General features: G+C 32.1%; 1 protein-coding gene and 1 long non-coding RNA gene across 3 annotated transcripts; one reads left to right on the forward strand and one right to left on the reverse strand.

Annotated features, from left to right (window-relative positions):
• The first annotated feature begins 1,348 nt into the window (after positions 1-1,348).
• Positions 1,349-3,371, forward strand: LOC111991494 (cytochrome c oxidase copper chaperone 1). The gene is made up of 2 exons (XM_024023267.2): positions 1,349-1,564; positions 2,874-3,371. The coding sequence occupies exon 2, from the start codon at positions 2,904-2,906 to the stop codon at positions 3,141-3,143; it is 240 nt and encodes a 79-aa protein (XP_023879035.2). The 5' UTR covers positions 1,349-1,564; positions 2,874-2,903; the 3' UTR covers positions 3,144-3,371.
• A 2,227-nt stretch (positions 3,372-5,598) lies between these two features.
• LOC111991479 (uncharacterized) lies at positions 5,599-9,518 on the reverse strand. Of its 2 annotated transcripts, none has more exons than XR_002880740.2 (4): positions 9,504-9,518; positions 7,264-7,802; positions 6,725-6,772; positions 5,599-5,982 (listed from the first exon to the last, which is right to left on the reverse strand). It is a non-coding gene; the product is annotated as an uncharacterized LOC111991479 (long non-coding RNA). The 2 variants fall into 2 exon arrangements; XR_010627168.1 differs by lacking the exon at positions 9,504-9,518 and adding an exon at positions 8,825-8,839.
• Between the last annotated feature and the right edge of the window lie 2,500 nt (positions 9,519-12,018).

The following is a 12,018-nucleotide window of genomic DNA, read 5'->3' on the forward strand; positions in this document are numbered from 1 at the left end:
TCTCTTTTCGCTGTCAAATCTTCTATATATTTTTTTTTTCACCTACTGTAAAACGAATACTTAGAACACTCGCCTGGTGCGCCAGCCAGCACCCTAATCCTTCCCACAGACGGCGCCAATTGTAGGGACTCAGTTTGGATTGACCCTAAGTATGAATGTGTTTTCAGCCCAACAAGCCCAAACAATAAATTTATAGAGAGTGAGTTAAAGTTTAGGCGCTGGCCGTCGTTCATCAAGCATCAACTCTCATTTATAAAAAGATACTTAGAGTTTCTTTACAACTGGGAGGATGCTCCTCGGCCATAGGCCGAGGAGGCCTTTTGCTTCTCTTTTTCCCCCCTTCTTTTTTACTTTACTTGCTTTCTTTATATAGTCTTCATCTTCCTATCTCCTTATTCCATCTGTTGATCATTCATTTGCCTCTCTTCTGGCCATCCGTCCCATCAGAGGCCTTATCAGTACTCGAGTGGTTCAGTCTGATCAACATTGCCTTGCTAAGGGGTTATATCCCCATTAATGCGGCCAGGGAGGTTAGGTGAATGCATTAAATGCGAGGGTGACAGCTTACTTTGGGCCTGGTCTTTCCCGAAAATCACCCTTGTCAGGCTGAGGATGAGGAGGTTCTCGGCGTGGATTGGGAAAAGAGGCTTTCCCCAATTTAGCCTTGAATAGTCAGTGTTCCTCGGCATGGGCCTTGGGCTTGCTACCCGATGGGCCGAGGTTATCAGGCCCACGGGCCCCACATTGCTCATTGGTGATATTTTCATTTAAATTTTGTGTTATATTTTGTTTATTGCTAATAACAAATTTATCCATTGATTCTTTTTGAGACTCAATTAATTTTTTTTTTTTTTTTTTAAGTTTTTCATATCCATATGCATATTTTCTAGTAGACATTTTTAATCAAACAATATATTTATAAAGACTAAAATAAAAAACAACTTTCAAGTGTAGAGCAAATGAGAAATATAACCTGATTTATATAAAAAGTATTGTTATAGTTTTACTGAATAATAACAAGTTTTTAGCAATCTCAACCTGCATAAATTAAAAAAAAAAATTAAGCACAAGCATAACAAAAATTTAAGCACAGCCATAAAACTAACACGAGACTTATTAATAAGACCCACCCACAAAAAATTTTTTTTTTTTTTTTTATCCTATCTATAACCAAAAAAAAAAAAAAAAAATGCAGGCTTTTAAAAAAAAAAAAAATTTGAAGGCCCAAACTTAACGCCCAGTCCAGGGAGGGTCCAGGCAGCCATAATGATAAATTTAAACTGATAGTGATAAACAAAGTTACAAAAGCAGCCAGGGAGGGCCCAAATAAACAAAGTTATCTTAAGTTCTTAACAAATAAAATGGAGTGCCCTAGGCTGTGCCCAGATATTTATAATTTTATACCTGATTCCTGAGGCGAGGTGAGGTGAGCAGTTGAGACTTGAGAGAGAGGCGGAGAGCAGAGAATCAGAGAGAGGCTGTTGTCTGTTGAGCAGATGAGGACAGACTGAACAGTGGAGACTGGAGACTAGAGAGAGGCGGAGAGCAGAGACTAGAGAGAAAGGTAAAATTTTTGGGGTTTTGAGTGGATTTATTTGTTTTGATTTGTTGTTAATCTCTTAGACCGGATTTGTAGTTTATCTGGTTGATTTTTGGTCAATGATTTTGTTTAGAACCAATGATTAATAGGATTTACCAAAATTTTTGTTTTTTTTTTTGTTTTTCCTCTACTACCCGGTTCTTTTCTAAAATTTTGGGGCCCCGGCCCCTTCCACTTGGGGGCCTAAGGGAAGGGCCGGCCCTGTGTGTGTGTGTGTGTGTGTGGGTGAGAGAGAGAAAGAGAGACAGATTTATAAAACATGCATTTCTGTGACATTGTAAGGAACGAAATAAAATGAGCTGAGGCCGTTGTTATGAACGTGATTGAAATGTTTTTGCAAATTTGTTTAGTTTCTTCTACTAACAAAATTTAAGGCTGGCTTTGGTCATCTAAGAATGATGCTCATTTAAAACTCTAGTATTTGGGGTTTAGGATGAGGAAATTTAAGCCTGACTTAGAGTGGAGATTGGCTCGCTTGACTGTCAATGATATGAGATGATGCCTTTGATCCTTTTTATTTTATTTTTTCCTTTTCATAAATAGTTTCATTATGATATGAGTTTGTAACCCTTTGCATTAAATAATGTGTATTCTGAATTGCATCTACAATAACTTGTAATTACATTCCTTGGTTAAGAGGTACAATATATTCTGTTTGCTATCTATGGTAGGGATTTTTTTTCCCTCGATGTTTTAAACTTTTCTCTTCAAATTGCCAATTTTCATGTGGTGAAACTAAAGAAATGGACAATGGCATACCCCTTTAATTAGTTTTTGATTTACATTTGTATGACTTTGTTATCCAAATATTATTATACACCATTGGACAATCTTTTGATGAGAAATTGCTTTATTGATCTAAAGAGTTGGCATCTATAAAGCGTAGCTGTTAAATAAGTATTTTTACACTTAGACAAAATTTATTATTTGATTCTTTGCACTGTGATAGAACTTGATTTTTGCGATATAAACTGGGGAAGAAAAATTGCAAAGAAAAGAAAAATTAAATTTTGTTATGTCTAGGGTTCAAATTTTTTAAAGTTCTAACAGTTATAAAGTAAAAGATCCTTTTTATAATCTTGAGGAGGAGAAAATTAATATGATTTTGTTGCTTCTCTTTTCTTATCAACATCAACTTTGCCATGTGGATATGGAAATCTGGATGTATTATTTTATGTCATATATAGCAGCTGCATCTCTTTCTTAACTTTTGCACTGTTCTGAACTTAATGTATACTCTTCATTTTTTTGTTATCTGGCTTTGTCTCTTCAGTATTCTGTATTCCCTGAACGTCTTGTGAGAATGGGTGAGTTGAACATAGAGAATGCTTCCTCTGCCTTAGCTTTGCGAGTTTCACCACTAAAGCAAGAGTCAGCTGTTACAGCTGGTCCAGATACCAAGCCAAAGAAGAAAATCTGCTGTGCTTGCCCTGACACTAAGAAGCTGAGAGATGAATGCATCGTGGAGCATGGTGAAGATGCTTGTGCTAAATGGATAGATGCTCATCGTCAGTGCCTTCGGGCAGAGGGCTTTAATGTTTGAGATTGGTAAAAACATTTGAGACAATAACAATTTTAAAGCTCAAAAAACTGATTTTAGAATTACAAATATGATGACATACCACATGGAATTTGAAATTTCAGAATAAAGCGAGGAGGGGTCGCAACTCCTGACTGTTACATGTATCCATATTTTCATGATTTGTTTTTTCTTGATTTAAAGTGAAAGAGGCCACAATACGAAAATAAATGAGGATTTAATAGATTGGTATTTCTTTGTCTTATCTATTAATCATTTTTCCCCATTTGTCTTTTTTCTTTTCAATTGATAAGCAGAGGGAAGCTCTGACCTGTGATGATGGCAACTTCCTCAACCTTTATTTCATTGCCGGTTACTAAATTTACTATCAAGCATCATATATTATTTGTCATTGATCAAGTTTTGCTACACATGCTATTAATGTGGCAGGTCTCTTGGTGTGTATGGGGATGTTTCTTCACATCTTTATATTGTATTTAAAGCCGAATCACAGCTTCGTTCTTAAAAAAAAAGTTTAAAAAATTGGAACTCATAGAATCATATCCCATTGAATGTAGTATTTTATTTTTACAGCATGCCAGATTGATTATCTAATAATAGAATTTTGAGAGAAAAAAAATTAATTGCAATACCATTCCATAAAAATATAAGTGGATTAGACATAGCTCATATATTGGATATTTTTTAGAGAAATAATTTAGGACCAATTATTATTATTATTATTATTTTTGTGAGCTCAGCTTCTGAATGGATCTGTTGCCACCAATCAAACTTAATGGAAGTAATATTAACTTTTCACCTTTCAAGGACGTAGTTCTTTGGTGTTTTGGTGATTGTTAAAGTAAACCTGATAACGTTGTCGCCAAGCAATCTTCATATTGGGATGCGGATGTATTGATCAATACTTTCCCCCCATTTTTTTTATTTTTTTTTATTTTAAATTTCCTTTAATTCGTGTTCTCTTCTTTTTGTTGAATAAGATAGCAGTTCTAGCCGATCGTATTAGCTCTTTATCTAAACTTTTTTTTAGTTATGTTCTGTTTTGATTTTATGTTTCTGATTTGAACCACAAACATGAGACATTATAGAAAATACTATTATTATTGAATTATCACTTGATCATTAATTTTACAAAAATGTTATAGACACAACAAATTTCTTTTATAACTAATAAGACTATGATTAGTACATGGACCTTCACATGGATTATAGAACCACTATGAAATCAGTTTTATTAAATACAAATTATTACTTGCTACCTGATAATTATAAAATTTGTTGTGACAATATTAGACTGGCAAATAAGTTTAAGAATAAAGCTAAGGACACAATTATTTCACAGCAATCCTAAACGATAGTTGTTAATAATAGGTAAAAAAATGATACTAGTAATGAACACAGATAATAACTAATAACAATTTATCACTTACATTTTATTATAAAATTATTGTGGTCATAGCATTATTCTAAGTTAAAACATACATAAGCATGTGTCGTTTCATTTTCTTTATTCCTCTGTTTTTCTTTTTTGGCCGAAGAAAAAATGATTGCCTTTTGATCATTAAGTGGGTGTGTGGGAGCGGATAATCAACTGGTTTATTGCTTATATAAAGTATTGCTTGCGAATCCCACAAAACGAAAAATAAAAAAAGCTTTTTTTTAAAAAAAAAAAAAAGAATTCTTAACTTAGCTTAATTGTTTGAAGTAGGTATAACTTTTTTGTCAAAAATTTCGGTAAAGTAGCTGTTTGTGGGTTTTTTTTTTTTTTTTTGGACAAAAATAAACTACTTTTGCTTATTGTAGATCCCACTCTACTTTTATTTTGCTAAAAAAAAAAAAAAGAATTCTTAACTTAGCTTAATTGTTTGAAGTAGGTATAACTTTTTTGTCAAAAATTTAGGTAAAGTAGCTGTTTGTGGGTTTTTTTTTTGGACAAAAATAAACTACTTTTGCTTATTGTAGATCCCACTCTACTTTTATTTTGCTAACAATACTTTCAACAAAAAAAATCAATAAGTATATTTTGTTTAGCCTTTTATATTAAAGTATTTTTTTTAGGTGGTCCAAATTAGTTTTCTTCATTCTTTTGTTTGTTTCTTTGTTGAGCCTTATCTTTATTTCTCGAGAAGAACAATTTTTCACGTCTTGCCTTGTCATTTCAACAATCCAAGGAAAACTTATGAAAAAAATGGCAGTGATTATGAGAATTAGGATCTGGTGCATTATGTACTCTAGGTATTGCACCTAATTTCAATCAATGATCATAAATACTTGCGGATTTATTTATGTGACACTGAGATCCCTTTTATTATGGTCATGATCATATGGAGTAATGATTAGGTATATGGAGTAATTTTCCTATGATATGGCAAAACCTTTATCCCTTCAAGTCTTCAACAGGTGCAATAATATTGAGCAAATTATTCATTTTATATATATATATATATTGAGCAAAAGATTAGAAAGAATATTGGAGCATAACTCCTACATAATAGAGAAGTCTATTAAATTAACCACAAAGGGCCGCAGAGATGGCCATTACAAGACACAACAAATACCATGAAGGAAACACAAACATGACTGAGACTGAGAGACACACATATCTCCATAACAAATAACAAGCACAAAGTACTGTGATAGAACACACAAGTTATTCAGCACCAATTACATTATTAATGAAAGTCACACACACCATATATTCCATATACATATAGTATATGTTCTTGGTATTGTATGGGCTTAATGACCACAGGTGCAGTTTGTGCAGCTGCAGCTAGCACCGCACTTGCACTTGCCATCGTGCTCAGCAGCAGGAGCATCCATCACAACAGTGTTGCTGTAGCTGCAAGACAAATATAAGAATCATTAGATATTAGGTGTGAGTTTGGATAAGCAATTGGCTGCAAATTGGTTAAAGAGTTGTTGTATTTGAAAAATAAAAAATAAAGTTTTGAAAAAGTGAACATGAAACAAAGAAACTAAAAAAAAATTAAAAGAAAAGCTACTTGCAAGCAGACATATATGGCTATAAACATGTCTTAACATGCTAATAAAAAATTTATAACCTCGAAAGGATTGGTATTCATATTAAGATGGTTCACAAAACAATATCACTGGATGAGGCTTAATCCTTCTATTTGCATCTTTTTTCTTGGTTTTGTATTTTATTTTTTTACCTCTCTGCATATATGGCAACAGCCAGCTAAAAAGTTTGGACAATTGCTTGTCGAGGTTCTTGATCTTGAGTTGGGATCTGCTTTATCTAATGGCTTTGCTGACAGTATGAGAATATGTCTTGTATTTTTTTTATTGAAAGACACCAGTTTTTTTACGGTCTATTTTGCATGAAACAAGGGTAATTTAACAGTGATAAGGTATGAATTATATTATTTCATTCACAGTACTTTCAGAGATGATTATTGTTTCCTCGAAATCATTGAAATATTTGGAACTAAAACTATCTTGCAATGACCACTTCAAAATAGACCTCTAATGGCCACCATATATATATATATATATATATGAATTTGAATATATGAACAGAGAAATAATTTTTTTTTTCCTTGAATATATGATGTCCTTACCTCTTGTCAGTCTCCACGATGACAAGGCCATAGCTGCTTCCCTTCTTCCTGTGATTCCAAATTCATGTTATTTAAAAAATTCATGAGCATAAATTACGTATCAAGTTCCAAACTCATGCACATGCAAGAGGTTTGAAAATAAATCAAGTAGCAAGATGCAAGTATTTTTATGCGACTCTAGACACATATGCACAAAATTTAACTAAAATAATCCCCTACTCTTGATAGAAAACTTTGTGAGAAAATATTAAAAAAATCAAGTAGAAAAATGCAAGAATAACGTAATAAAAAGAATCTTTCAAATAAAGTTATAATAACATGTAGAAGCTGCAAACTTGTTCACCACATAAAAAAGATAACAACAACAACTGTTATAACTGTATATATATATATATAAGCATAGTATTATAAGTAGTTGTTAATAATAACAAATAACGTCAAGATTGATGTCAAAATTCATGAGTATAGAACAAACTTGTTCAATTGCAAACAAATAATAACTACGCAGAAACACAAGCAAAGGATAAAGAAATACTTACACGCACTGGCTCTTGTCAGCGCAGTCACAGTTGCCACACTTGTCTGACATGGTGATTGAGTTAAGTTTGCAAGAAAAATGAACTTAGAAACTGAAATTGTTTAAAAGCTTGTTTTTGATTGCTATATCTATAATCTCCGCAATATGGTCCTCTATTTATAGAAGCTGAAGTAAAGGGCAACGGTTGCAACACCAATGGTGCTATGGTTCCATATGTGGGTCCATTAAACATGTGAAGAGCACACGCCTCCCAAGAATTATCCAAAGGAATCTTTAAAAATGTGGCGTGGCTTGGCTTGGCCTCCTATGCTCCTCTCATGTCAACTTCATAGATTTGATGATTTCTCTTTAGTCTTTTCTATATAAGAGAGACTTCTACAAATTTACAAACTGAGAAGATTTTAGCCCCACGCTCTAAGTGATATGAAATGTGGGGTCTAAGCAGCGTGGTGAGTGCTCCATTCAAGGTCTATGATGTTACCCCGTGGCTGTGGCCTTGAATGGAGCATTTTTTGGAGCATATATACTATGCATCTGTATCTGCACAACTAAAGAAATATACATTGATGCTTATCTAAAAGAAATATATATTCTATCAAAAAAAGAAAAGAAATATATATGTACAAAGGAACATGTCTTTTAAGATTATAAACGTTATAATATTGAATATAACTTTAAGCTTTTAATATTTAATTTGAACTATGAAATAGATTAATTTTAAATAGATAAAATGGATTAATTTGAAATGAAAAAGTTTTTCTAAAAAAAAATATTTTTGAAATGAAAAATATTTCAATACAGTTATGTGCTTGTTAGTTGTTATCTGCATAAACATTCTTGTTCTATGACTAGATATCTATCAATCTATTTAGCTAAAAAAAAGGGGAAGATATCTGTCAATCTATTCAATTGCTTATCTCTTCTTCTTTTTTTCCCCCTTTTCTTTTACTTTCGCTTTTCCTTTTTCTTTTTATTACTTTTCTCCTGGTAATTAAGGTACGCACAAATTGGATTCCATGGTATCGAATTGACAATGGACTTAAATGTTAGGTCATTTTTTTTTTAAATTTGGAACCTTTATATGTTTATACTGTTCTTACTACTTTTTATATATTTATAATTTAAATTTACAATGTTCCATATAATGTAAAAGAAGAATTTACCTTCAATTTATTTGGTTTTTTTAATTTTCCTTTTCACGTAGAAAATAAAAAGGAAAAAAAGAAATTGAAAGCCCATCATTTATATTTGATCATGAAAACTAATTAGTGTACAGCAATAAAACCAGAAACTCTCATGCACGCAAGATAAGAGTAATATGATTTGGATCCTTCATCAGTGTTATTAATTAACCTCACAATCAGGGAGCCAAGGAGGAGCTAAGAATAAATTTAGGAGCACAGGTAGCCAAGCTTTCAGGAAAATAAATAAATAAATAAGAAGAGAAAAAAACCCTCACGCGACTAGCACGTGTAAAGTTTAGCCCTAACAAGACAGAAAAACAACAATGGGAATAATAATCAAAGAACAATATATGGATGGGAAAGCTTGAATATTCTCACATTTTCTTTTGGGCAATTGTTTTGCGATAGCAACAAACAAAAACTCCTTGGTGGTGTCCAAAGCAATTGCTTCTCCAAGTAGCCAATTTTGCTTTCAAACGTTTTAGTCAAAGAAAGTTAGCCTTACATTCATGTTTTCAACTTTTCTATCCACAAGTTGCCATTGATATCATGGTTGTCCTCCCTTTTAGCCCTTCGCTCTCCATTCCAAAAATATGTCCAAATCAAAGCATTGTATGATTGCCAAAAAATCTGATTTACATTTCATCAACTCGTTGAGTCTGGTACTTTCTTTGCTGCACTAGCCACTAGTTATTTATAATCCTTTTCCCCATTCTTTGTCAATAATACAGTACTGGTAATTATCAACCATAAGTAATTATAGGGAAAAAAACATTAAAAAAAAAAAAAATCATATTTTCACAATTGTTAACATAGTGTGTTGTAATAGAAGCAACATCACTTTTGCTTAGATGGTTAGATCCATGATTATCTATCATTAACACAACTTTTACCATGCACTAATTATGATAGTTAAGGGAAAAAATGTTGCATCAATAACTTATTAATCACCCATAGATTAGGAACTACTGGTTTCGACTATTCAGCAACATTGGGTTCAAAGATATATCAGACATTGAAAAAATAAACTATGCAATAGAAAATATTTGATACATACCTAGATACTATATGATGGAGTCAAGATTAGCCTGCCATTAATTGCAGTGGTTTGAAGGTCCCCTCTCTTTTACCTTGAAAGCTATTTCTAAATTATAGCTAGATTCCCGATTGCGATTGATCATAATCAATGAGAAATGAAAATTTATACAATGAAAACTGAAAGCACAGAGAAGCACACTAGCTCTTGCTGATGTGATGTGAGGTTTAATCGTTTAAGTAAATGCCAATGACTTCAATGGTGAGAACCCTAAAGGCTTCACAATCTTCTGTGGCCTTCCTAATCTAACACAAATTTTGTGTTCAAACGGTCAAGAAAATATAGATGTTACAACTTTCAACGGACGCAACTATCATTTTCATCTTCTTTAGTTGAAATGGTCAAATTTACTTCAATTGTCAAAAAAAGTAGTAGATTGACAAATTTACATTCAAAACAAATCAAAAAAGTCATTGGCAAATATTTCTATTAATTGCTTCCAAAGTGCTAAATAAAGGTTAATTGATTAATTTCATCAATTTTTAACTGTTTAATTTTTTTAGACAATTAGTAATTTATATATCAAGGTATTAAAGTAAGAGATCTTAAATCTTGTCCTTAGCTTATACTTTTAAAATAATCAATAATTTATCATAGAGTCATCAAATGTGAATGATGAACCAATAAAGCTTTAGATTGAGAACCCCGTATCCATCTATAAATTAGTTTTTTCTTTTCTTTTTTTGTGGTGAAGTTACAATAAAAATAATAGTTTGATCACAATATATTTTAAATTTTGGTCAAACAAAAGTAAATTGAGGCACGTAATTCTCTCTTTAAGGATATTCAAATCTTTTGCATTTTTGTAAAGCCCAAAAACTTGGTGCAGCAACCTTCTCTTTGACTTGTCTTCTCTAATATAACCACTCATCAATTCATTGTATAACTCAAACCAACTCTGCACAAGTGGTTGGATCAAAAAATACACACCAAAAAAAAAAAAAAAAAAAACTTCTTTCTTAGGGCCAAAATATTATTCAAATGTTTCAATATAATATAAATTTGAAATATTGTTGGGCTCACGCACCCCTCACAATGGAATGGAAATGGAAAGGAAGAGGAATAAAACCTTCTTTAAAAAAAAAAAAAAAAACCTTGTTTCTTTTTTTCTCTTGATATGCAAATAACCAGATATAGAGGTTTATATAGTCTAGGTTATGCTAATAACATACACAAAATATATAACATTAATAATTTAATTTAATTTTACTTGCATGAAAGTTACTTTGTTAAATCTTCCCAATAATAATCTTTATTTGATTAATATCAACTTTATCTAATTTTAATGTTAAATGCATTAACATATGAACAAAAAAGTATAGGAGAATTACAACATGCATATATAACTACCAAAAAAAAAGGAAAATAGGTATAGGACAGTTATCATATTGATAATATCAAGAAAAAAAAAAAGAAATTATGAAGATAATACTTTGATGTAGAACAGACAGCACATGCTTCTTGAGCAGCAGGGGCGCAGGAAGTCACAACGCAAGATCAAAGGGGGTGCCAGTAGGGGGCCATCGGGTAACAGTGTCGGAATTGCATGAAATTTGGCAGGTTGAAGGGAAACGACGTTCTGATCCAGATTCATGACAACTACCATGAACGTCGCCAAAATTTAGGCGAATTCCTTCATTAAGGCCCCGATAACAGTGTTTTTGCTATTTATAGTAATATTTGTTTTTCCTTAATAACTTTTAGTTTAAAAGTCAGAATAAGGTCTCGTCTGTTTTGGGACGACCCTTAAGGTCAGTAGTTTATGATTCTACATTTAACTCAATTTTGCCATTTTTGGTAAAATTCGGTAATTTTGTCCCCTAATCGCTTAATTAGCGCGAATTAGGGTTTTAAACGTTTTTTCTTAGTATTTATATGTTTTGTAGCCGTCAGAGGCAAAATAGTTTATTATCAATAAAAATTTAGACGTGTGTCTTTTGTGTTCTCTGGTGGATTCCAGACTTATCACCTTGTGGATTCAAGGAACCCCTCGTGGATTCGAGGTTTACTACCCAGAAACTAACAGTTAAGTTTCTGTCCATCAAAGAGAGCATCGTGTGTGTTTCTCTTCAGGCTTCCGTGACATTATACTTGTAGGAAATAAAAGGTTGAGATAGGGGTTCAAATGATAAGTAGGTGAAGAATTGGGAAGAATACTCTGTTACACCTTTAACTTTTATTTTAGCTACATTAGTACATAAATTTTTATACTGCAGCAAATAGATCCCATAACTTTATCTTTCACCAATTTAGTCTATAAAATTGATAATGTAGCCGTAAGACCCATTTAGATTTTTTCTGCCAATTTAAAATCTTTATGTACTGAATCACTATGGGAAAAAAAAAATTTAAATGAAGGGGTCTTACTACAACAGCAAAAAAGTTTAGAGAATTGGTACATTATCAAAGTTTATGTACTGAATTGTCTAAAATAAAAGTGAAGGGGGTCTATTGTACTAAAGTTATATTATGGTTG

Source organism: Quercus suber, unplaced genomic scaffold (assembly GCF_002906115.3).
Source record: "Quercus suber isolate HL8 unplaced genomic scaffold, Cork oak 2.0 scaffold_27, whole genome shotgun sequence".
NCBI classification, from domain to species: Eukaryota; Viridiplantae; Streptophyta; class Magnoliopsida; order Fagales; family Fagaceae; genus Quercus; species Quercus suber.

Excerpts from the sequence above, each read along its gene's own strand:
- LOC111991494 (XM_024023267.2), top strand. The coding sequence starts at position 2,904 with ATGGGTGAGTTGAACATAGAGAATGCTTCCTCTGCCTTAGCTTTGCGA.